Source organism: Lepidochelys kempii, chromosome 2 (assembly GCF_965140265.1).
Source record: "Lepidochelys kempii isolate rLepKem1 chromosome 2, rLepKem1.hap2, whole genome shotgun sequence".
Classification (NCBI taxonomy): domain Eukaryota; kingdom Metazoa; phylum Chordata; order Testudines; family Cheloniidae; genus Lepidochelys; species Lepidochelys kempii.
The window spans coordinates 36,253,324-36,280,621 of NC_133257.1; the positions used below are offsets into that span (position 1 = coordinate 36,253,324).

Sequence of the window (27,298 nt, forward strand, 5' to 3'; positions counted from 1 at the left end):
TGCTAAATTTGTCTGTGACTGCAGAATCTACAGAATCTCCATGAGCAGCCAGGGCTCAGCAATTGCAGGAGCTCCTTCTTGATGTGAAGGGAAACTTCTGGACCAGTTTACAGCCTCAAAGGGCTGTGCAACTTTCAGCTGCAATACCGCATTATACTTATTTTCATTAGATTGTTGTTTATTATTTAATACCTTGATAATGGCTGCACCACACACCAAGCCAATAAAATAAATACAAATGACAATCATGATAAATAGCAGTACTACTAATAATATTACTTTTGTATTGTATCATTGACCACAAAAGATTCCAAACCTCTTTACTAACATATACAGGTAAGGGATACACATAAAAGATACATGTTTGTATGTATACTATATACTCACAAAATACATGCAAAAAGCTAAAAAGCTACATAAATGATGTGATAAGGTTGCACACTGCACGTATATCTTATATTATGTTATCTATTTTAATATAAAATATTTTCAGCTACACATTTAAGAAGGGATATGGAAATAAAAATAATAAAAATGTTTAATGTAGCTCAGTTGTAATTTTAATTGGAACCTTAGGCTAAAAATTTCAAATGGAGATGCCTAAATAAGCACCTAAATCCATATTTAGACATCTAAATAAGTGATCTGATTTTCAGATGTTCTGAGCACCCCCAGGTACTATTAACACTATTAACACTTGCAAAGCCACTCTGAAAATAAGGCCACTAATTTAGATGCCAAAAGAAGCTTCCCACTGAACAAATCCTGTGTGTGTATAACACCCAACCGCTTGGAAAAAATACTATTCACTTTCAAGGGCCCTTGTTCATTCTTACTTGGGGTTTGGAGCGTAAGACTTATCAGTTCTGCTCCCCCTCATGAATCAGAGAGGCGTATAAGTATTATGTGTAGGATTGTCTCGTATGAGAGGTCCTAAACCAAGGGGGAGGTCTAAGGAACATGCCTCCATTACCTGATCCAGGCTATCTTGTGGACAGCATCCTAGTGCCAGGTCTGGGAGCAACTGAAACCTGAACACTGAGAAATAGCAAGTGAGTCAGGAAATTCTGAAAGCTGAAGGAGAAACTGCAAGCTCAGCAGCTTATATTGAAGCCACCCCTGGTACACTGTCTGAGAAGAAAAAAACCTAGAAGGAAACAGTCTGGAGGTGAGCCAGAAAAGCACCATCTGCTTCAGATATGCAAGCAGATGGTGCAGTTCTTTAAGGACTTCCTGGATACAAATGGCAATTTGAAACAAAGATAATACCGCACTATAAAGGACTCTTACATTAAGCAGACGATCCAGAGCCTGAAGATAGATCTTAAAATGGGAGAGGACTAGGAAGACTCAAGAGGGTATTCAGTGAGTTTGAGAATTAACTTGTCAATACCCAAATCTGGTTGCTCACAGTCAGTTTCAAGAAACTGAGTAGTCTCTTGCCCTAGCTGTTCATTAGAGGGAGGCAAATAATGGATTTCTCAGTTCACTGGCAGTTTCAAAAAACTTGAAAACAAACATTCATTTTGGGTCAAACCAAAATGACATTTTTTTTAAATGTTATCAGCAAATCAAAAATTTGAAGAAAAAAAAAGTCAAGTCAAAACTAATTGACATGTTTCAACATTACTGACATGAAAACTTTTGAGTTAAAACATTTTGACTTTCAAGCATTTTGATGAAAGCAAATAAAAGATTCACATAACATCTGGAGCAGGAGGAGGTGATGGCTCCGCCGCTACTGCCCCCTTCTACAGACTTTAGCTCAGTCATTCATAGTGGCAGTTCATAGTCATTCATGATAACAATAAACATAAGAACGGCCATACTGGGTCAGACCAAAGATCCATCTAGCCCAGTATCCTCTGACAGCGGCCAATGCCAGGTGCCCCAGAGGAAATGAACAGAACACGTAATTATCAAATGATCCATTCCCTGTCGCTCATTCCCAGCTTCTGGCAAACAGAGGCTAGGGACACCATCCCTGCCCATCCTGGCCAATAGCCATTAATGGACCTACCCTCTATGAATTTATCTAGTTCTTTTTTGAATTCTGTTATAGTCTTGGCCTTCACAACATCCTCTGGCAAAGAGTTCCACAGGTTGTCTGTGCGTTGTGTGAAGAAATACTTCCTTTTGTTTTTTTTAAACCTGCTGCCTATTAATTTCATTTCGTGACCCCTAGTTCTTGTGTTATGAGAAGGAGTAAATAACACTTCCTTATCTACTTTATCCACATCAGTCATGATTTTATAGATCTAAATCATATGCCCCCTCAGTTGTCTCTTTTCCAAGGTGAAAAGTCCCAGTTTTATTAATCTCTCCTCCTACGGAAGCTGTTCCTGTCTCCTAATCATTTTTGTTGCCCTTCTCAGAACCTTTTTCTGGAGGAATGCAGTGTAGTTGTAGCCACTTCAGTCCCAGGACTGAACCTATTGGACTTGGAAAAGGTTCAGTCCTGGGACCACATCTGCATGCAGTATTCAAGATGTGTGCATACCATGGATATATATAGGGGCAATATGATATTTTCTGTCTTATTATTTATTCCTTTCTTAATGATTGCTAACATTCTGTTCGCTTTTTTGACTGCCGCTGCACATTGAGGGGATGTTTTCAGAGAACTATCAATAATGACTCCAAGATCTCTTTCTTGTGTGTGGTAACAGATAATTTAGACCCCATCATTTTATATGTACAGTTGGGATTCTGTTTTCCAATGTGCATTTTCCAATGTGCATGAATGATCATTGGGCCAGGGAAAGAGAGGAAGAATGACTCTATAGACTGTTAGTTAGGCGCTCATCTAGGATGAGTGAGATCCAGATAAGCAGTTCTTTATTCTTCTGGGACAACACTGTCCCAAATTCTACTGGAAATGTATCATCTTGAACACAGTATTAGCTGCTGAAAATCTGAGTTGTTCAAGCCAGGACAATCACACACAAGTTGTTCTCCTAGGCTTGAAAGTCACTTCACAGTCCACAATCTACTTCTCTTTATTAGATTTTGCTTCCAGAACAGGTCTCTTAGGGAAATTGCAAAAGTGGAAAATGCGGGCTAAATTATCTAATTCAATTTAAAAATCCCTGGAAATCTTTGACCTTCATCATCATCATCCTTTGGTCTGTTGTTCAATGGATGGGTTAAGATTTTACATTTGTGGTTTAACTTTCCCATTATGTATCCCAAGTACTTTACCTCCTGGTGAACTCAAGCATACACATTAGGGTTTACTGTCAGATTTCTGGCACAATCTGTAGTAAAACCACTAGTTAACTTGGTTAATTCTTGTTGATGATCAGCAGTTCCATTTCTGGTTCCTTTTGGCCTTTCACCACCTACAAGTAGGCGTGGGATAAATATCTTCAAATGCAGCTCTTGCATTCTCCCCTTTCCATCTCTCAGAAAGTTCACATGCCATATTTGTTGCCTCTTAAATCTGTTCAGCATAAACCTTTAATAGATGATGGTGCTCACCTTCTTCTGGACTTTACAAAGCTTGCCACTTTGCTAGCAGTTCACTCTATGATCTTCTGCTCTGCTTTAAAGTCCCTCTTCTGGCTATGATTTTCTGGATGGAATGGATTTCTTCCAGATGTTTCTGGGCAAGTTCCCTTATCAGAGTCACACAAGTTGAGCATCTTCAGGACATATGAGGCCACACTCCCCAGAGGCTTGTTTTTGACCAGTGGTTTCCATGATTACATCTCTTGGCCCTTTCACCTGTCACAAAATGTGAAAAACCTTTCAAGGCCTGTCAGTGAAGCAAAAGGAAGGCAGGAAAATCATCTTTCCTTGTCACATCAACACTTTCCTTTAAAGAAAAGCACACTTCCCTTGAGGCCCGGTAAAACTTCCAACAAACCAGTTGGTTGAGACAGCAGGGTGAGGTTTTAATCACCTTAATCCTCAATTCTTTATATAAAAGTTTAATCATGCTTTTCATAAAATGTGTACCTGGACTTGTCAGCAACTCCAATGGCATTCCTTCCTAAGAGAACAGCTGGACCAACACAGACACCATCTGGTAACCTTTTTACTCCCCTAAGCAAAAATGTTGTTGTGAAATGTGTGGAATAATTGCTCAAGAACAAGATATAAATTCATGTTTACATGACTGTACCCCAAGGGTCCTCAAATGGCCACACCACAGATATTCTAACAAGCAGGGCTTCCAAAATGAGTAGGATTACAAATCTTTTTTTCCTGAGTGCTTGTTTTTATTAACACTCAGGACAAACCTTGAAAAAGTCCTGCACAAAATAGTATGTACCAGGTCAAGATTGCTCTTTGGCTACAGGTTTTCTGATGACTCATATGTCTAAGGAAGAGGATGAAATCAGCAGGAGGAAATCTGCTAATTTGGGACCCCTCAATGAGTAAAATGTAGTTTCCTAAAATAAATGTTGCTCCCTTCAGGTAGATTTCCTTAGCACCATTGCACCATTTACTTTGAGAACTTGGGAGGAAAGTGTCTACAGGGACAGATCTTCTGACTGGAGTCTCTCTTATCTAGGGATTGGAAAAAATATGTCACTCTCTCTATACCTTGAACTCCACCTCTGGAGGAGAGAGAAACTAGAGAGAAATAGATTGTTTACCCTTAGGCTGGTGAAAGCCACCTAGCACTTTCTAAATATTCTAATTTGATTGTTTTACTCACTCTCAAGCTGAAACTGTAGTCATTTTTTAAATTAACCTAAACAAGCAGCACATGTTGTAACTAACCAACTGGAGGAATGCAATATCTTTTATTGGACCAAATTCTGGGAAAGAAGAAGAGCTCTGTGTGCCTCAAAAGCTTTCTCTCTCACGAACAGAAGTAGGTCCAATAAAAGACTTTACTTCACCCACCTTGTCTCTCAGCTAGAGGAATGAGTATTACTTACAGCCTCTCCTCCAGATTACACAAACCAGCATGACAATACAGACCAAAAATATGTAACATTTTAGGACAAGAAATGAAGACTACCCAAACAGTTGAAATTACAGGAGAAATTTAGGCTATTTCAGAAAATAGTTTACCCACATTAGAATTTGACTAGATATCGGGGTTGATGCCTTTACACCTGTGAAAATGTTTTGAGATCTTTCATGACTAAAAGGGGAGAGAATCTTGTTTTACATCTCATTTAAAATATAGCATCGCCCTTAGCACAACATTACATAACACCATTCTAGGGTATTGGTTTAGTACTGACAAAGAAAGAAGAATGTCACCAACAACACTTCCTATACATTTACCAGCTTTTTACCATTCTTGAAAAACTTTGATTCTGCAGATTTTTAAGTAATCAATTAAAGTTGTCACTTCTGAGTTTTAGGTAACTGTAAATCAAGAAAATGTGGGAGTTTTCTGTTTGTTTTTGGAAAATCTGTTCAGAGTAAAAATATGTAGAAATTAAGCATTAATAAGAGGGTTCTATTGTGGGAATCTAAAAACTGATAGATTTGGTCTTTCAATAATAAATGTGATTTACCATTCCAAACAAACAAACAAACAAACAAACAAAAAACGATTTCAGGATGACAAACCAAACTCCTAATTCTGAAAAATGTAACTGGTCTAAAATACTGAACACAAAGAACATGAATATAATTTGTTTTCAATATTTGACAGAGTTTTAAGTAGAAAAATACAATTTTAATTTTTTGCTTATGAGTGAATCTGTGTTGAACTACAGAACAAAGGTAATGTAGGTATGACTATTTGATCGATTATTTTTCCTAACATGGCTTACATGGGGACAAGTTCTTTCAAAATCATTTGTTTTCAATTTATGTTGCACAAAGGTTTTAGATGAAAAATCATGTATTCTCCAAGATAAGGGGAAAAAAAGTTTTAATTTTAATATTGAGTATTACTTATAATCTATATTGATTGATTATTACTTATCAGGAAATATTGACTCCAAAGTAAATTTCACTTTACACACTTGGAATTCTACTAATAGAATTAAGTTTGTTTCAATAATCTAACCATTTCAAAATCTAATTTATAAAAAGATTTATATCTCATGAATAGTAATTAATGGTGATGCTGTAACAGCTCCCTACATCTGTATATATGCTTGAGGATGAGAAGAAGATATCTCTTGGGAATTTTTTGTGTGTGATAATTATTACCTCCGTCTACAACTGGGACTTAGACTTTCAGCATGACTTGTGAGGTATTCTTATTCTTCTTATTCTCCTCATTGGGCCAAGTCTGCTCCCACCAAAGTCAATGGAAAAACTATGTTTCACTTCAATAGGAGTAGGTTTGTGCTCTTTCTGATGTACTATTATCTAACAATAAATTAATACATTTTTTTAAAAAGTGAAACTTTCTTTCACACTGGCAGATAGTGCAAGCAGGCAAGAAGTGCTGTATTTCACATCTCATGTTTTAATGGGGTGTTCTCAATACAAGTGCTGTTAGGGGGAGAAAGGTTTTTTTGAAGGAAAGAGCTATGTGGAACAGGGCTCCTAAGGTCTGATCCCGCTTCCATTGACTTCAGTAATGCAGGATCTGGATCCAATGGAACAAAGGCAATATATGACTATTTTCATTATTGATTAGCTCTGTTACATGTTCAAGTTAATTCTACACGTGCCTTGGTTTCAATACATATGCTAAAAGTCAGTATAATAGTCACTAGGATTAACTGCAATATATATAGTTTGGAATATCCTATATATAGGGATATTCCAACATGTGAGATAAAATGTGGAGGGCTTTGGAAAATCTGATGCAATTCTACAGCTTAAATTATTGTATAACAGATGGCAAAGATTTGTAGAAAACTATAAAATCTGTTCTCTGGAAAGAACCTAGAAATGGCCAGACTTCCACTGATTTAAATGGAAGCACAGAAAATCAACTTCATTGTATTTTATGTTATTTTTACCTTAAATGAGGACTGTTTTTTTATAAAATTAATCAATTACATATGTTCCACTCTTATAGTCAAGCTGTCTTTTGTGAACCAGCATGCTGGGGGCCCAGTTCTGCCCTTTCTTAAATCAGGAGTAACTCCACTGAAGTCAGTGTAGTTACACAGCAGTAAAACTGATATATAGAAGAAGAAAAAGCCCATGGTATTACATGTTGTTAATGTAACTGTGTGCATAATTCTATACACACGTATAAGTAAAATATGCCTCACAATAGTTTTTTGGCATAACATATCTAAACTTGGGGCTAAAATCTCAGCTGCACCTAAGAGCTGCTCTAACTTACCCCAGGTTGGCCCCAGCTCACTAGTGGCTATTATGCCAGTAAGCACTGCAGAGTACTGTGCACTCTGGCTCTGACATCCCAGGGCAAGGGGAAGGGAGTAAGAAGCTGGCACAGAACCAGCTACACAGGCTTTGCACCAGCTGAGGATTCCCCTCACATCCTCTGCTACTTAATTTGGGCAACTGTAGGGTCCTTTTTGAATCACCTGGCATGGGCCAAATATCCTGGTCCTTCACTTTTCAATCCCACACACTTTGGCATATTCCATGTAATCACTGTACAATGACTTCACACACTACATTTTATACTTTTGCTGACGTGAATTAATGCTTAATTTGACATTTTCAAATGGAAAAAAAGTACTGGATTCAGGCAAATATGTTTCTGACTTATCTAATAGTTTGGGAAAACACTCAACCATTGCTTTGCCATTGCTGACCTTCATCAGATGTCCATAATCTGTTCTGGCTGTCACAGAAACTAATTAGTACTAAAAGTCTCTGGACTGGATACACAACATTCATGTTCCCTTTCTTGACATGTTCACCCCTCTATCAATTAAATTAACTCATTAAACTGTTAATTTACTAACTGATTATGAGTGTTTCACTTCAGCACTCAGATATTTATCTAAATTATACCCAGCTAATTCTAGTCCTGGCTTTTCCCAGATTTTATTAATACATATAGGGCACCATTTTATTAAAAACAGGGAACATAACTATGGTTTTTGTGTGCCTTAGACAAGTGAAACAAGTTATTTTAACAGCGCTGTTTTATGTAATGATAACAAATTATTTGTATATAGCACTTGATATCGCCAAGAATTTTACAGATTAAACTAACATAAACTATATAGAGAGATCATTTACTTCACCATGAAAATATAGCCATGTCTGATCTAAAATACACTAATAGTAAATCAGTTCATAACAACAGAATAGCTTTGGACACAAAATGAAGGTATTATATTTAATGAAAATTGTGAGAAGAAATCGAGTAGGCAGAGTATGATTGCCCTTGTTGGAATTTGGCTAGGACAATAGCATTAACACCCTTATCTTTTTTGATCATTAGTAGGGCTGACTGAAATTTTAAACTAAAACTGTTTTTCAATGGGAAATTAGGTTTTCACTAAATGGCATTTTCCATAGAAAACAGGTGCATAATATTTAACAGTATCCTCACTAAACCTTTAATACAGGAAACACAAATTAGAAAATTAAAAACAAAATAAAAAAGAGTGGACACAAAATAAATAAACAGAACAATACCAGAGTTTGAACTTCAGCAGTGAAGAAAAAACTACAGCTAAGAAGATTAGTGCCACAGATGCAACATAAATGCTTATCTCATAATTTGGATTTCAATAATCCCAGAAGAAAAACTAAAGCTATTGAGAGAAAAATAAACAATTATATTAGATTGCATTTTTATCCAAACACATTTGATTAATATCGTAAAAACTGATAATGGTCTTGGATATAATACATCAATGGAAGGAGAGAAATTTCCCAAACCATCTTCATCATCATCATCTTGCCCTTGAAACTCAAATCTAGAATTCTGAAAAATGCTTCGCCTCAGGTGAATCTTGAAAACTACATGTTTGGGTCCTTCCACATTAAACAAGATTTAGCAGAAAACAGATCTGCAATATCAGCACCCTGGTCCACAAACTTTACTGTTTATAATAAGTACTCTTGACTGGAAGTTTGCATGTCATAAGCAACATCAGAAAAGGGATGAATCCATTTCTAGACATATAATTTTTTGCTCTATTGATGTTATCACATGCCATTTGTCATCAACCAATTAAAAGTCCTAATATATATCAAGAATCAAAACAATTGTGTTGAGTACCTTTAGTGCTCACAGACTTGATGGGGGACATAGGAATTGCCACACTGGATCAGAGCCATGGTGCATCTAGTCCAGTACCATGCCTGACAGTGGGACCAGATACTTCACAGGAAGTTCCAAGAAACCTTGTAATGGACAGTTACCAAATAGCCTACTCATGGGGAAAGTTCCTTCCTAATCCTAATAAGTGGTTGGCTTATGTTCTGAAGCATAAGGGTTTATTATATCCCTTCTAAACATACTTCATACAATGTAACTGTGGATGTTCTCATTCATCTAAATGTCTAATCTTATTATGAATCCTACTAGCAATGTAGCTTTCCTGTAGCTATGAGTTCCACAGGGTAATTATGTGTTGTGTTATCAGTGTCAATTTTTCCCCCTCTCAATTATTCTTTAATGAACCACTGCATGGCTCCATTTGAATTATTTAGCCCTTTCGAGCTCAGTCCATATACTTAGAAGTTTACTCCTTAAGTCTGGAATTTTAAAAGGCGTCTAAGGACTTACATGTTTACATGGTGCCTTAGTCTGCACCAGCATCCCAAGCATTATCTGGCCCATGTGGATCCTGCTGCAGTATATTAAAAGTTCCCTTGTGTGTGTTTGAAATCGGAATACATTAATAGGCACAAGGGAACTTTTAGTGCATGCCAGCAGGGTCCACAAGAGCAAGTTAGTGTGCAACATGCTGGTGCAGACTAAATATTTAAACCTCACTGGTGTGGTCTAGCACACTGTGTAGACAAGCCCCTAAGGGTGATACATTTCCAAATTCCATTGAATTCATTGGAATTTGGTGCCTAACTCCCTTAGGTGCCCTTGAAAATCCCAGCCTAAAGTTCCTGACAGCCTGGAGGATTGAGCCCACCCATCTGCAGAAGGTGCTACCAGTCTCTGGAACACAGGCCACAAATCACCAACTTCTGGTATGGTATGTGGTGATGGGAGCAAGAGTCTTAAACTACTCCTTTGATTGAGTGTTCTTTCTCCCCTCCAGCTCTGAGGACTTAAAGGCAAAGAATGTTTTCAATACTCTAAAAGTAGTTTCTGTGGTTCTTATGGCTGCCATTTGCAAGATATGCAAAATACTGAACAACAAAGAGAGGTGACAAACTCTTCTCTGGTACAGCATTTAATCAAATGTTTTAATAGATTATAATGGTATAAATCAGAAGGGCAGCAAAGACAAAAGAATCACTGAAGCAAATATCTCAAGCAGTGCACAAAAAATAGATAAGAACGACATTTCCAGAGAGTGGGATGAAAGAACAAATTGTGGCCAGATTGGCAGCTAAAGAGAACCAGTAATGTGTGTGTATGTGTGTGTGACACACACTCACTAACTCTGTTCCTCATTGAATGTTCACTCAAAGGGAAGTGTCATACTGAAACCCAGGTATTCCAAGGAAGTATTTTGTCCACAATTTAATTTGGTTTGACCCAGTTACCTTATAAATTCTAATTGGATCACAAAGTAAATATGGCCTTAGCTTTTTTACTACCTTTCTCCCAAATCAAATACAGCGCATTCCTGGTTATACATGTATTTTGCACTCTATATTTAGCAATTATGAGACTTGGATTGTTTTTACAGATTAAACGGAATTACAGAGTCATACAAAATTCAATATATAGAGGGTTTTTGTTAAAATATATACATCAGTAATATCATCAATCTAATAAAAGATTGTTCTCTATACTAAGAATTTGAGTTCCATGAACATGAAGAATTTTTCCTCCTTTCTTTCTTCCTATTTTGAATCCAGCCTCTTCTTTCTCAATAATAACAAAGGATTAAACTTCTCTTTTGTTATAGAATGCCTCAATGGCCCTATCTTGACCTTTCCCTCTTCTCCATTTACCTTCTCTTCTATTGGTTCAAAACACTATAGTCCTCTTTCTAGGTAACAAGTCCTTGTGATAGAGTATACTGGACCTAGGAATACTCTAAGTGAAAATACCATAAACCACATAAGCATTGTAGAGATCTGTAGAGCACTGTATAGCCACTGGCTGTTATCTTGGAAGATAACTGTTGGAACACTTGTGTGGAACTGTGGTGCTGTTCCACAATACCAAAGTTCTTACTGAGCCACTCAGATCCCAAACCACCACCCACCACCTGGGTGCAGATCCATCAGACTGGCACTGGGAGTAGAAGGTGGTAGTCAGTGGGGAGACATTCATTTGATGGAGAGATACTGGGACTGCTAAGACTATAGTTAAGCTCCATGCCATTAAACCCCATCAAATACTCCCAGCATGTGAAATCCAGGTTAAAGTTGCTAGTGTAAAGGTGTTTGCTCTACCTACAGCACAGATTCCATTAGATCCAAGAACAGTCAGGGCTGCTGGTTGTAGGTGTATTGTCAATATTCCATAGTATTTGCTTTTGTGGAATGATTTTATGGCTTTAAAAGCAGAAGGGGTGAATCAGACCTTCTCAGTTAGCTCCAGATCTACAAGAGACTGTGTTAGCCAAAATGCAAAGTAGCAGAGTAGCTCACAGGAAGGAGTGGGAGGTGTATCCCCTCTGACAGTATCCAAGATAAATCAAGTTACCTCCCCAGTGTATGCAAACCAGTATCTGAGGAGGGTGTGTATGTGGTGTGTGTGTGACAGACAGCATCCTACTCCAGGGGAGTAAGGAGACCTAATGACTTGAAGGGAAATTCTCTGAGTCTTGTAGCACAGGCCAGGGAAATAATCTCTCTGACTACCCTGACCAGGGGACCAGAGGCAGTACAGAGCATGGTTACTCATACGTCTAAACCTTTTTTGAATTCTACTAAGCATTTTACTTCAATACTGTCCTGTGGTAGTAAGTGTCACAGTTTCAGGGTAACTACACTTATATTTCCTCCTCCATGGTCCCTCCAGTGCAACCACTTAAAGGTTTCCAGCTCCCAGCCATCACTTCTCCTGGGCAGAGCCCCACGTCTCACTCCTTTCTTCCTTGGGGATTTGAAGTCTGCACAGCTCCCTATCTTAATGTGACATCCCCAGCCAGCTGGTCTGCCTAAAAAGCCAGCTCCTGCGGTTTGATTTCTTTCTCAGGGCTATGACCAATGTATTGCCAGCAGTTACAAGTTACCACACAGCTCCTTCTGAGCAAGCACATTTATTCTTACGGAAAAAGTGTTAAAGAGAAAGCATATAAAATAATAAAAGATCCTACATGCCTGCTGAAAAGCATACCAGAGGTCACCCTTGACTTTAAGGCTGCAACAACACTGGAAAAAAAGATAGATAGGTAGATAGATAGATAGATAGATAGATAGATAGATAGATAGATAGATAGATAGATAGATAGATCATCTGCACTCACACCAGCTAAAAGAAAATTTTATAAAGAAAAGTCAACTTCATACTTCAGCCAACAGCTAAAAGCCCTGGGGTTAGGAAAAATCTTCTTCCACAGACTTATTATTGCATAATTATCTATTTGGGGCGGAGGGGTTGTAGCTTCCTCTGAAGCATCTGTTACTGGCAGCTGGCAGCGATGGAATAATACTAGATAGACCATTCGTCTAATCCAATATGGCTAGTCCTGTTGTTGTTGGTACACCTTTCCACTTCCTTAGCAATCATAATAGGAGGGTTATTTCCCCTCAGCAAATAGTAATTATGTTTATTTCCACCAAAAGAAAAAATAGAATGGAGATACAACAGAAAATTCCACCTGCTAAACTCCACTTGCATGCCATCTACAGCTTAGTTAAAGAAACTTGTTCTCAGGTGAGGGGCTGCAGTAAACAAATTGTCTTCCCAGAAAACAGCACACTTGACCTTATGCTAGTTGAGAAATTTAGAAAATCAAAGCCACTTGCAATAGATATAGACTAGGAGTTTTCAGTTAGTATCTGACATACCCAGATCAGTTCATCAATATAAAAGATACTTGGTAAAAACCAGGTATATCATATGTATTTATTTATTTTCCTAACTCTATGTAATATTAATATTTAATTAAGAAAAATGGAACCAACAGGGAAATGGTGAGAAAGTGAAGACTGAATTCTCTGGGTATGACTTTATAAGATCTTAGGGATTCTATGAGATTCTATTGATGCACACTCAGTGATGCTTGTGAATGTGCCATTGTCTGTCTTCCTGGGCTAACTGGTAAGGCAAATCATTTCCTTTGCAATGGTAAAGTGGATCCTGGCAGGGAAATAAATCTGAAAGTATACTTCTAGAGATAGTTTGCATAATTAAGAAGTGATTATTTTCAAAAATCAATCCGATATCAGACTTCCCATCCTCAACGCAGGAGGAAAATGATGAAGATAAACTCATATACAGGGGGAGACAGCAGAAATGATGAGATAGTGGGGTCAAGGGGAAGAAGTGTTTCTTTGGAGCTACTGTGTTCTATGTGGTTTCCTTTGAAAAACACTTTTGAGGGCCTAAAGATGCACCTTTCTGCGTGTGTAGTCCCAATGCTTTCTTACGGAGTCAGGAATTACACAGAATCAAGGGGACAGAATCAAACAGTGAGGGAGCAACTGAATTGGCTGAATAACTGCAGATCTATTTATATATTCACCATCTAATTTATTTAGATTTTAGTAAGGCGTTTGATACTGTGCCACATGGGGAATTATTAGTTAAATTGGATAAGATGGGCATCAATAGGAAAATTGAAAGGTGGATAGGGAATTGGTTAAAGGGGAGACTACAACGGGTCCTACTGAAAGGTGAACTGTCAAGTTGGAGGGAGGTTACCAGTGGAGTTCCTCAAGGATCAGTTTTGGGACCAATCTTATTTAATCTTTTTATTACTGACCTGGGCACAAAAAGTGGGAGTGTGCTAATAAAGTTTGCAGATGATACAAAGCTGGGAGGTATTGCTAATTTAGAGAAGGACAGGGATACCCTACAGGAGGATCTGGATGACCTTGTAAACTGGAGTAATAGGAATAGGATGAAATTTAATAGTGAGAAGTGTAAGGTCATGCATTTAGGGATTAATAACAAGAATTTTAGTTATAAGCTAGGGACGCATCAACTAGAAGTAACGGAGGAGGAAAAGGACCTTGGAGTATTGGTTGATCATAGGTTGACTATGAGCTGCCAATGTGATATGGCTGTGAAAAAAGCTAATGTCGTCTTGGGATGCATCAGGAGAGGTATTTCCAGTAGGGATAAGGAGGTTTTAGTACCGTTATATAAGGCACTGGTGAGACCTCACCTGGAATACTGTGTGCAGTTCTGGTCTCCCATATTTAAGAAGGATGAATTCAAACTGGAACAGGTACAGAGAAGGGCTACTAGGATGATCCGAGGAATGGAAAACTTGTCTTATGAAAGGAGACTCAGGGAGCTTGGCTTGTTTAGCCTAACTAAAAGAAGGTTGAGGGGAGATATGATTGCTCTCTATAAATATATCAGAGGGATAAATACCAGAGAGGGAGAGGAATTATTTAAACTCAATACCAATGTGGACACAAGAACAAATGGATATAAACTGGCCACTAGGAAATTTAGATTAGAAATTAGACGAAGGTTTCTAACCATCAGAGGAGTGAAGTTTTGGAATAGCCTTCCGAGGGAAGTAGTGGGGGCAAAAGATCTATCTTGCTTTAAGATTAAACTCGATAAGTTTATGGAGGAGATGGTATGATGGGATAACATGGTTTTGGTAATTAAATATTCATGGTAAATAGGCCCAATGGCCTGTGATGGGTTTTTAGATGGGGTAAGATCCAAGTTACCCGGGAAAGAATTTTCTGTAGTATCTGGCTGATGAATCTTGCCCATATGCTCAGGGTTTAGCTGATTGCCATATTTGGGGTCGGGAAGGAATTTTCCTCCAGGGCAGATTGGAAGGCCCTGGAGGTTTTTCGCCTTCCTCTGTAGCATGGGGCACGGGTCACTTGCTGGAGGATTCTCTGCTCCTTGAGGTCTTCAAACTACAATTTGAGGACTTCAATAGCACAGATATAGGTGTGAGGTCTTTTTTAGGAGTGGTGGGTGAAATTCTGTGGCCTGCATTGTGCAGGAGGTCAGACTAGATGATCATAATGGTCCCTTCTGACCTAAATATCTATGAATCTATGAATCCTTACATGGTACATAGAATCATAGCAGTTATTTATGGGGAAGTCTGGTCACAGCACCAAGTCCATTCCTGTACAAGAAAAGATAATGCCCTTCAAGAAAGGATATAACTGATAAACGTAAGAGTGATGTTTCCATATAAAATAAACATGAAAACATTTCCTGACCCAAACCCCCTTATACATGTTATTACATTACATTAAGTACTATGAGTGAACACATCCTTAAGTCATACAATACATCTACTGGTCTAAATGTTCAGAGCATAACTATATAGTTTGCCCATTTGTTCCAATGAATTCTAAATCTTTTCAATAATAGACTCTTCCATTTTGTCTAGGACTTCTCATGAGGCTTTCATGTAATACTCCCACAATATCATGTACATTTTTTACTATGAGGAATTATGTTATTAGAAAGCAATTCACTAAATTAACCAGAATTCTCTACAAAACTAATAGCACTTAATACAATTAATGGCTTCTTTATTTTCATATATTAGATAACCTAGTTTTACCTTATCTTCCTCATTACTTTGAGTAATGAACTGCACAATTAACATACAATGTCTGCAACAGAGTTTTTCTCCTCAGCAAGATTTTATAGCTAAGAAGTCTTATGTTTACCATTTACAGTCTCAAATTGATTTATCAGGTCTCAGAGAGGTCACTTAATTATTTTGTATAATGGAATTTTAAAATAATCAAGATATTTTCAATTCAATTAACATATAATAGATGACATGACCCAGTTCCAGATAACAGGAAATTTGGATCATAAATTTAGAACTGCATTGCTACATGGCCAACCTGATTACTTGCAAATTGCCACAATTACATTGGAATCTTGTGTACTGATTTGACTGGTAAGGTTATCTATCCAAAGGCTAAACTTTCACTACCAGAATAAATAAAAACGATTATGTCTGTGCTGCAGAAGTCTTTAGAAGGCCAAGAAAACAATAACAAAAAAAGTTTGGAGGTCTATATGACTATTTGCTCCATAGCATGGAATTCAGGCACAGGTTTTAGCAGATCTCACTCTGAATTAGGACTCTAGGTACTTCCTGAGGCCTTATCTACACCTCAGGAGAAATTCAATCTATGCTACGCAATTTGAGTTACATGAATAGCATGGATCTACTTACCCTGGGGTCCACACTACGCGATGCTCTCCGGTCGACTCCCCTACTCTTCCTGATCCGGTGGAGCACAGGAGTCGACGGGAGAGTGATCTGTGGCCGATTTAGCAGATCTTCACTAGACCTGTTAAATTGACCGTTGAGGCATCAATCTCTGCTCGTTGATCCCCTGGTAAGTGTAGACAAGCCCTGAGTCTATTGCTCCCTCTTTATCTTTTCTAAACTTGGGTCTTAATTGCTCATTCCACTAGACAACTAAATGGTCATTTCTCACTTTTTGAAGCAGATGAACACTACATTTAATCAATTAACTCCTATATCTTAAACTTTAGTAATCAAGGATGTTCTATATTATAAGGGTTTCTATGGTTGCTGCACTTATTTTAATTACTTTGTAACAGACATGCAAGAACCCCATGCAAGGTCACTTGTCCACATCACCCTAAAAGAATATCAAATGTTTCAGATTAGCATATTTTGCTGTTTTTCAAAACAAAACTCCCTTGCCTTAGAATGATAATCTTGCTCCAGCCTGGAGTCTGATCCTGCTGCCTGTTTGTACTTGCTTATTTTCATTTGACGATTTCTTTCTTCTACATCCATACCACCTGTTAAATAAAATAAATAAATAAATAATCAATTAATTTTGAATCCTGAGTTTAAAGTGGTGCTCATACAACTTCTTACAGAAGGGATATAATCTGACTTTTGCTTAAATTACTGTATCTGTGTTTCCAGGTAAATTAAAAACATGTCAAAATTATCCTTTTGTGGAAAACTTGGGAGAAAAGCCATAATTGCAAGAAATAGTAGTAAAGAATAAAGTATTTTAACTGTACCTTGACAAATATTTTATTCTCCACAGTTAATATGAAGAAAACTTTCAAATGAGGAGAGAATGTAAATGGAATAGAATGTTTCACTGAATAATTTATTGCTGCTATAGACGAAATCAAGACTTTTATTTAAAGAAAATAAAGAGTAATGCAAAGGCAACATGTTTATTTCCAAAGGAGATATTGATCTTGTGATATGTTCTATTATGGTGATTTTAGCTCTTTTATATGAAATGACTGATTTTAGTTTCTATCAGTAAATAAGGATCACTGGAAATAATCTGATTGGTTGGCATAGCTTTGATTTACCATAATTTAATATATTCATAAGAATTTTTTTTTAAAAAAAGGAGTACTTGTAGCACCTTAGAGACTAACCAATTTATTTGAGCATAAGCTTTCGTGAGCTACAGCTTAGCTTATGCTCAAATAAATTGGTTAGTCTCTAAGGTGCCACAAGTACTCCTTTTCTTTTTGCGAATACAGACTAACAGGGCTGTTACTCTGAAACCTGTCAATTTTTTAAAAATAATTTTGGAAAGGAATGCTAACAAGCTGCCCAGTGGTGTTGCTGTATCACTCTACAATGACATTCAGCCTCAAGAGTGATTTCAGGATTCATTCTTCCTGGACCACAGGAGACTAAGCACATAGTTAGCCTCAGTATGGGAAAAGGATGCTTGCTATGTCACTCAGGCAGCAGCCCTTTTCAGCCAACCTGCGGTGTCTGAAAGTACTAAAAGTGCCAAAAGAAAGTACCAAAACAAATGTGTGAGAGAGAACACTGGAGGTGGAAGGTAGCAGCCCCCAAACAAAATGGTAGGCAAATGTCCAAGCAAAAAGGGCATCTCTCCAATCAAGCAAAATATAGATATTTACTGGGTACATAAATGGTCTGATTCTTCTCCCACTTATTCTGATGTAAATCAGGAATAACTCCATTGCAGTCAATTGAGTTATACCATTGTAAACAAAAACAAGGAAGTGAAGAATCAGGCCCAAAGTTTCTAGCTGAAGCAATGTAACTAATAGCATTACTTTTCATACAGTATTGTGGCTAAGTCACATTAATTTTGACTGACATATTTCGCATACTATACATTTTTCTGAGGAAGATGAAGATTTGCAAAGGAAAATTTCATTTCTGAATGGAAGCTGCTGTGTATTCAGCATTGTTGAAAATCTGTCCATTTATTTAGGCACCTAAATATAGGATTAGGGGGGAGCCTAACTTTATTTCCCCGGTACCACTGAAGTCACACACAAACCCTAAACATGGGTCTTAAGGAGAAATCTAAGTGGTAAAACAGGTCTATGTGCAGGCCCTCTGAACTATGCTTTGAATATCCTCTAGCGATAGTTCTACTGATGGCACTAGCTGGTACCCGCAAAACCTGCAACTCTAACAGGAAATTGTGGGTGAGGAAGGGTGTGGAAAAGAAAAAATAAATGTGATGCACTATCAGCAGCATGCCCTTATGGTCTCTGCTTTTCCTTAAAAACCCCTAAAATAACCTAAATGAAAACAGTACATCCCAAATACTAACTGGAATGAAAATCAATGGCGGAAATGAATGAACAAGAAGAAAATGCTGTTACAGGGATAGAGGCAGCTAATAAATAAAGCATACAGTGAAAAACCCTAAAAGAAGATAAATCTAATGTATCCCATGTTTAAATCAGCTACTGTATAAACTTGAACTAATAGTTGGCAAGCATCAAGGGACCACACTGATTCTTTGGTAATTTTCTATTTAATTAAAGTGCTTTTGACAGCAATTAACTTTATTTTTCAATAATTATTTTATTTCCTACTCTGAAAGGGAGATGCAAGTGCTTTGATTAATAGATTGAAAGATAGTTGAATTTCTTGATAGCTTCTAAAAAACACAGCTAAATGAATCCTTACTTGGAATATTTTTCTTCTTTTCAATGACAGAAATAACACAACAGCGTCACTAAAGATGAATGAAAATACTCCAACCCATAGATAAAAATATAGATTTCCATGAAAACAGAATATTTTGAAGATTAATCCATACTTTTGGTGTTTTTAATGAAAAGAGAAAGGGATGAAGGGTAAAATAAGCATTTTGGTTTTGCCCTGGTATGAAATAATCATTTCTGTTAAACTTGGAAAGTTCATATTCTGTCATTTTTGTCATGAAAAGCTGAGGAAATTGTAAGAAATGGAGAAATATTAACTCTTGTATATGGAAAATCTCACAAATAGTTGTGAGAATATCTGTTTTTATACATGTGGCAAAGTGAAAGCTTATACTTTGCATAGCTCCAGTTCTACCCCCTCTACTGTGATACAGGTCTTGCACCTATAGCAAATATCAGCCACATGCAGAGACCCTGCTCAAGGCGCAATACTTCACTAAAGCCCTTTATTACAGTGGCAGAAGAATCTCTTCTGTTGCTGCAGTACATGTCTATACCGCGGTAGTGCAGCTGCAACTCTGTTACTGAAGTATTTCTAGCGTAGACATGTCGATATATAGCACCATCAACTGAATCTCCAGGGTGAATGTCACTCCTAATTTACCTGAATAAGTAAGATTATTAATATAAACATATGTTAAAGGTTTTTGTTTTTTGTTATATTCATATTTAGCCCAATTTATAGACTCACAGTTGATTTAATTATGCTGGGATACTTTCTGTTTATTGCAGAGAGAACTTTGGAGACCTACATTGTTTATAGATCCTCCCTTAAGTTTTAGCATTATTATTGAATTTTTGAATTCCTTCTTCCAAGAAATCTTCAACCTTACTAGTAAATCAATTAAAACTCTACAACTTTACACTGCCCCCTATTTTGAATCACAGCTAGAGGGAAGATGGTGAGAACTGACAGCCATTTTGATACATATCCTGGTTGGGAACAGGAAGGGAATTCAGGATGGCTGAATCGCCCATATGTCAAAAACAAAAAGCCAAAGTTGGCTCACTGTGCTCTCAATAAGAAGAAATATATTTTAAAAAATTCAGACGGGTAACATGGAGAAAAAAATTAACCAAAATTCACAAAAGGTAGGTTCTTCAGGACTGTTAGAAGATTGCATTAATCAAAATCTGACTTCTTATAATATATTTTTATCTCATATTAAAACATCTTCAACAAATAAATTGGATGCACAAAGGGGAAATCCTGGGGGTGGTGGGAAGTTCATGATGCAGCAGATCAGGTGTGATTCCGTTGTGCATAGAACTGACACATATAAAGGCTCTGCAGGGGTCACTGAAAGCTATAGGCTAAGTTCACTAGTGACCCAATGTGTGGGAATACAGTAGAGAAAAGGTGTGGCTAGAGTGTCAAGATCTACAGGTGTAGAAAGTTTTGTGTAGGGAGAGAAGCATCTATCATCTGAGCTGTTACTTCTGAACATAGCCTGCAGTATTGGGCATGAATCAGCTCCATGTAAGCTATTATAGGCTAAGGTCCCAAACAGACGGAGTTGATAGCTCCAACAATTTTCTTATGCTTGGAACCTCGTCTCAGAATTTTATTAATAGATAATATTCTATACGTAACAGATCCAACATGGTTGGTGAAGAGCCCAAATAGCTGGCACTGTGTACCTCCTTCCCAACCCTGGCAGAGAACATGTGTCATGGGGAAGCAGGCATGGCTGTAACGCTGCTAAAATTCAGCATGCCAGGCTGCAGAATGGCTGCTTGGAGGTGCTGGAACATGGCCGCAATTTAGAGCTGGGGGGTGGTGGTTATGTTTTCTACTCCTGATTTTGTATTAATCAGAGGAAATACAACACTGTATACCAGCTGTATAATACATGTTCTGGCTAAATATTGTAGTTGTACATCATCTAAGGATGAGAGATTTTTAATAAGCTGCCCTACCTGCATTCCCATTCTCTGGATCTGCTTTCTTTTCTTCTATAAACAAATGAAAGCAATGTGTAAACCAAAAACAAAAGGAGAGAAAGAATGCAGAAAATAATATTAAAAGTAATAGGAATCATGCATTAAAGGAGTAAAATCCATCAAATTCATTTAAATTCATGACTTTTGTTAACCAACCAAGTAAAGTGTTCTACATACCGAAGGTTATTCACTGCATACTAGCATGTACATTTTTGCACCCTTATTAGAGATTTACTGGAGGGAACCCATGGGATCCCTCACTCTCACAGATCTTGGGAGACAGACCAGTCCTTGCTTACAGACAGCCCCCCAACCTGAAGCAAATACTCTCCAGCAACCACCACACCACACAACAAAAACACTAACCCAGGAACCTATCCTTGCAACAAAGCCCGATGCCAACTCTGTCCACATATTTATTCAAGTGACACCATCATAGGACCTAATCACATTAGCCACACCATCAGGGGCTCGTTCACCTGCACATCTACCAATGGGATATATGCCATCATGTGCCAATAATGCTCCTCTGCCACGTACATTGGCCAAACTGGACAGTCTCTACACAGAAGAATAAATGGACACAAATCTGACATCAGGAATCATAACATTCAAAAACTGGTAGGAGAACACTTCAACCTCTCTGGCCACGCAGTAACAGATTTAAAGGTGGCAATTTTGCAACAGAAAAGCTTCAAAAACAGACTCCAATGAGAAACTGCTGAGCTTAAATTAATATGCAAACTAGACACCATTAACTTGGGTTTGAATAGAGACTGGGAGTGGCTGAGTCATTACACAGATTGAATCTATTTCCCCATGTTAAGTATCCTCACGCCCTCTTGTCAACTGTCTAAATGGGCCATCTTGATTATCACTACAAAAGTTTTTTTCTCCTGCTGATAATAGCTCATCTTAATTAATTAGCCTCTTACTCCACCTTTTCATGTTCTCTGTATGTATATATATATATCTTCTTACTATATGTTCCATTCTATGCATCTGATGAAGTGGGCTGTAGCCCATGAAAGCTTATGCTCAAATAAATTTGTTAGTCTCAAAGGTGCCACAAGTACTCCTGTTCTTTTTGTGGATACAGACTAACATGACTGCTACTCTGAAACCTGTCATGGGTGTTTATGCACTTTCAGTCTCATTAACACAGTCCATACAAAAGACAGCAAGGCAGGTGTCAAACACAGTTAGCCTATGGTTCTCATGAATAGTGCGTCATATAAAGAAAAGTCAAAAACATACTTGTGCTGTATGATTTAAGAAGCAAATACAGGATTCAGTCAAGTGGTTCAAGCAGGAATATTAAATGTCTCAATTTTTTCCCCAGTAACTACTTTAAATCTTTTTTTAGATATCCAATTCTTGTAGCTCCCACAGGTCACCAGATTTAACAACAATGCTACTGTAGTTTTGTCTTCGAGCTGGGGTATGATGAAAAATAAAACAAAAGATAATAAAGGCAATACACAGCCCTGTTTTTGCACATAATTCCTACTGACTGATGTCAACAGACATTCTGAATGCAGATCAAGGGCTGTATATAGACTTAAGTGTTTCTCTGGAAACAGGAAATGAAAATTAACTGAATCCCTTTCCAAAAAGTTTGCCAGCACATACACTATACTTTGAAATCTAAGTTTGGCAATTAATGTATAAGCATTCAATGTCAAAAGGAAATTTACTTTTAATTAGAATTATAAGTATATTTATTCTTCAACTCAGTCTCTCTCTTTCTCATCATAAGTCAAAATAAGATTAATTAAAAACAAAGCAAAAACAAAAATGACTGAACTGTTGATGGAACAAAAAACTCCTGCAAGTCACAAATCCAAAGTATTATTCAAATGATTAAACCTTTTATTTCAGAATTGCCACTTATTAGGGGATCTTTTCCACATTATTATTGTTTATAGTCCACAGACCACCTCTGTCCTAGTGGAATAATACAAAAGATAAATCTTAAATAAATATCACAAATCTGACTTCATCTACAATTTGTAGTTAGCTACCAAAGGAAAGGGCCAAATTGTGCCTAAAGAACAACTCACAGCAGGGTCAGGGTATATGTGCATCATACAAATATAGGCTCTTGGAATGCAGAGAAAGCATGGATAGTGCAAAAAGAAAAGGAGGACTTGTGGCACCTTAGAGACTAACCAATTTATTAGAGCATAAGCTTTCGTGAGCTACAGCTCACTTCCTCAGATGCATATCGTGGAAACTGCAGCAGGCTTTATATATACACAGAGAATATGAAACAATACCTATTCCCACCCCACTGTCCTGCTGGTAATAGCTTATCTAAAGTGATCATCAGGTGGGCCATTTCCAGCACAAATCCAGGTTTTCTCACCCTCCACCCCCCCACACAAATTCACTCTCCTGCTGGTGATAGCCCATGAAAAGTGACAACTCTTTACACAATGTGCATGACAATCAAGCTGGGCTATTTCCTGCACAAATCCAGGTTTTCTCACATCCCCCCCACCCCCATCCACCCAAAGGATGGATAGTGCATCATCCTTTGATGTAGTACAGCTTTCATTCACCTTCCTGTGGGGAACCAGCTCTGCTGGTCAATGTGGAGGGGAACATGGTAAGCCATCATTCTACCCCCCTCTTTGCTCACTTGGGGAAGTCAGTATACTGTAAGGCATATTAATATGCTTGGTTCCTGTGTATATATGCAGGCTTGGTGGGATGTTCTTTACACCTCCTATCCAGCCTTGTTCTCTCATATAAAGAGGTCTTCATATAACCTACAGCATGAATGGTATTAGAGAGGTGGGTGAGGTAATATTTTTTATTGGACCAACTTCTGTTTGTGGGAGAGACAAGCTTTCAAGCTACACAGAGTTCCTTTTAGAAATAGGTCCAATAAAAGATATTACCTCACTCACCTTGTCTCTCTAATATCCTGGGACTGGCACAGCTACAACACTGCATGCAACATCATCTGGTAGTGAGTAATGGTAATTAGATATTTAGAAACAGACTATTTTTGCTCTTGCAAGTACTTTATTATTTGCAGTTAACTTTATTTGTATTCTCTTGCCTTATGTTATGGTATGTTGCCCCGGCAAACTCATTTCATCTTCTTAATTAAACAAATTGCTAAACCTTTTGAGTTTTCTCTATGTTTTCTTTTACACCACTCAGACTCACCAATATGATGGCTAGGAATACAATACTTTATCACATTACGTCCTCAAAAGTATAGCTATGGTTTTCACTGACTAAAAATAATTGTACACAAGGAATTATTGTTATTGGTTCAATCTAAAGTTTGTGAGAGTTAAGTAGCATCCATCATGATAATACCCTTGATTTGGGGCCCAGATTATGATTAAATATTGAGAAGAATCTCTGTTCAGTCTGCAACAGCATCTAAAAATGTGGAAATCTATTTCTGCTATGATGTAGGATAAACTTATTTTCCTGATACGCTGGGATGCTTCAAAGGACGTATTTGTCCAACTGCCTAAATTACAAGATTTTTCTGCAGTACATCTTTATATGAGTATGTGGTTGCTAAAAAGAAGGGAGCTTGAAAGGGGCCTGATATTTAGAAAGTGTTCAACACCAACCCAGTGACAATCAGCCATTTTAAATTGTCTCAAATTGGACACCTTACATTTGAGGAACCCAAAATCATTAGTCACTTCTGAAAATTCCGGCTCATATCTCATCTGGTTGTATTATCTTTCTGCCCTTCAGTGTGAGAGTCTGGTCAGAGGCCGGTCTCAATGACTTCAGTAAACTACACCAGTTTATGCTAGCCAGGAATCTGACCCCCATTCTTAATAAGCTCAAGAAAATTCCCTGAAGATTAATTTAGTGTTTTGAAAATGGAGTGACTTATTCTATGTGTATATTTGGTAAGAAAATAAGACTAGCTGAGCCTTAATTTGAAATATGACCTATAAGCACAGCTTACATATTTACAGCAATGCTTCAAGAGAAGCAATTAAATAAGCTTGCATATTTCAGTATTTATGATTACTTAATTAGGCTTTTATTTCCTTTCCTTATCCTTCACATTAACCAATATTTTTCCTTTTTTACTTTGCTGTGTCTTGCATTAACCTTGATATATAGACTGAAATCCTGATATTGTATCCTGTGTATGACCAGCTGAACTGAATAAAGTATTGAACTCTAACTGTATCAAAGTTATCCAATTTGTCTGGAAAAGAAACAATACACTTCACATAAGTGGATTTCTGTACATTGCTGAAATGATCTGTGTTGGGCCACAGCTAGATCAGACTGTAGGTCTGTATATCTGTGTTTCTCTTTCAGTAATCACATATTCCTCACTTTGCTACAAAACAGAATCACCCCTGTATTTGTCCTTTGTAATCACAATGATCCCTAAGCCTGCATATAATAGTTAACCACTGCATATGTTCCCCACAGATCTTGTAGGGGCCTTTTTTTCAGTTAGATTCTATATGTCTATTTAGGAGATGGAATGAAGAGGACAGGATGCTAATTAAATTCATAGCTGATTTTAAAGCTCAATGAAATCTTCATTTCAAGTGTTTTTGACAAAATGTATTAATATGAATGTGCACAGTGCAGCAAAAATTGCAACAAAAATAATATGAATTGTTGAGGGATATTAATATAAAACATTATGGCAGTGGTGCTCAATTCAGGGGCAACATGATTTAGAGAAATGTGCACAGGGCTAGAATCCCAGAGCTCCTGACTTGCATTCTGTGTTTTCTGTTAAAAAAAAAATAGAAAGAGAAAATTCTGTCAAAATTAGTATTGTATTTTATGGAAAGAGTTTTTATGTGCGATTTTTGTTCAAAGTGATAATATCAGACATAATGGGCGCAAATAATAAAAAAAACTAATATGTTTATTTTCATGTAGTAAAAAACAAATGACACTAATTTTTAACTATTTTGTTGCTTTTTAAATGTTGATGAGTTGATGAATATATATTGTTATAGAAAACTTGTATTTGGAAAATTGCATTCTTTGATATTAATGAAGTTTTGATTTTCTATAAATGGGTAGATCTAGACTATAGCAATGAGTGCAAATGTCAAAGAAAAGAATAAGAAGCTGGTTAAAATGTCTGAGCTGTTTGTATATATTGTACTTGGTGAATATGAATGAATCCCTGAAATGCTCTGTTTTATTTCTTTTTTAGATTGACTTTATATTAATATATCAATTAAAAACATTCTGGGAATGTCAGACCATTTACCAATAGCAAATAAAACACATATTACTAAAACACTTACTATGACTATCCCAACTCATGCCAATACACAGTACTCCATGTTTTCCAAGGGTTGTGGTGGATTCTCAATCACTGGCAATTGTTAAATCAAGCTTGGACGTTTTCTAAAAGATGTGCCCTAGGAATCATTTGGAGGAAAATTCTCTGGCCTGTGTTATACAGGAGGACTAGATGACCACAATGGTTCTTTCCTATCACTAGCTACTGCAATACAAATGTTTTTTTTCCTCCCAAACTTATACAAACATACAGCATTAGATAGGTGGGTGCGACTTTTCTTTATGAATGTTGTTGAATCATATTAATCAATATCATGCTGATAAGCAGAAAATACAAACTTTTAATTGCAAAGGAAATGACAGTGATTAAAATGTAAAAAACGATTAAAAATAAAAATAAACTAGAAGCACTTCAGCATTATGAATTATGGCCAACCAATAGAAGCAACCTCCTTATTATTATTATTATTATAGTTATTAGGTAACTAATAGGAGTGTGCAGTTATAGAGGCTCGTAATATGCAAGACTGGATGATTCAGAATTATTTAAATGTTATATTTTTAAACAAAACAAATAGTCATTGTGTGTGAGAGAGATTAGGATGCGGTAGGGGACGAGTGGTAGCAGATACTCTGGAAGGTTCATCCTTGCGTCAGTGAAAGTGCCAGCAGTAGCAGATCATACTGCTCCCCATTTCAGGGATGGCAGGAATCAGTGCAGCCTCATGGTCAGGCTTGGGAAGCTCTGAGTATTTTGTGGAGGCAGAGAACCAGCTCCGGTCCTCCTTCCTCCTATTCTTGTTCTGTCCCTGTTTCAACCACCCTCTGAGATGTGACATAAAATCATTGTTGGCAGAGTTGGGAATAGAATCTACTTAATCCCTTAATACAGCAGATCCAATTCTCATCCACTTTGATGGACTGCCTCTTCTAAAGGACCTGTAAAATCTCCATGGTTGGCCATGATGTCTGAAAAATGGAGCAACTTCAGTATACTAACTA

The 27,298-nt window shown here is 37.3% G+C and overlaps 1 protein-coding gene across 49 annotated transcripts in view; it reads right to left on the reverse strand.

Annotated features, from left to right (window-relative positions):
- The window catches only part of RIMS2 (regulating synaptic membrane exocytosis 2), a 748,357-nt gene that overhangs the window by 112,658 nt on the left and 608,401 nt on the right, over nt 1-27,298 (reverse strand). For 30 of the 49 annotated variants that reach the window (XM_073330341.1, XM_073330373.1, XM_073330345.1 and 27 more), the window contains 2 exons: nt 20,999-21,034; nt 16,803-16,903 (listed from right to left, as the gene is read on the reverse strand). In XM_073330341.1, coding sequence (XP_073186442.1) covers nt 16,803-16,903; nt 20,999-21,034 — 137 coding nt within the window. The remainder of the gene's footprint in view (nt 1-16,802; nt 16,904-20,998; nt 21,035-27,298) is intronic. The other 19 variants (XM_073330369.1, XM_073330368.1, XM_073330367.1 and 16 more) reach the window with 1 other exon arrangement.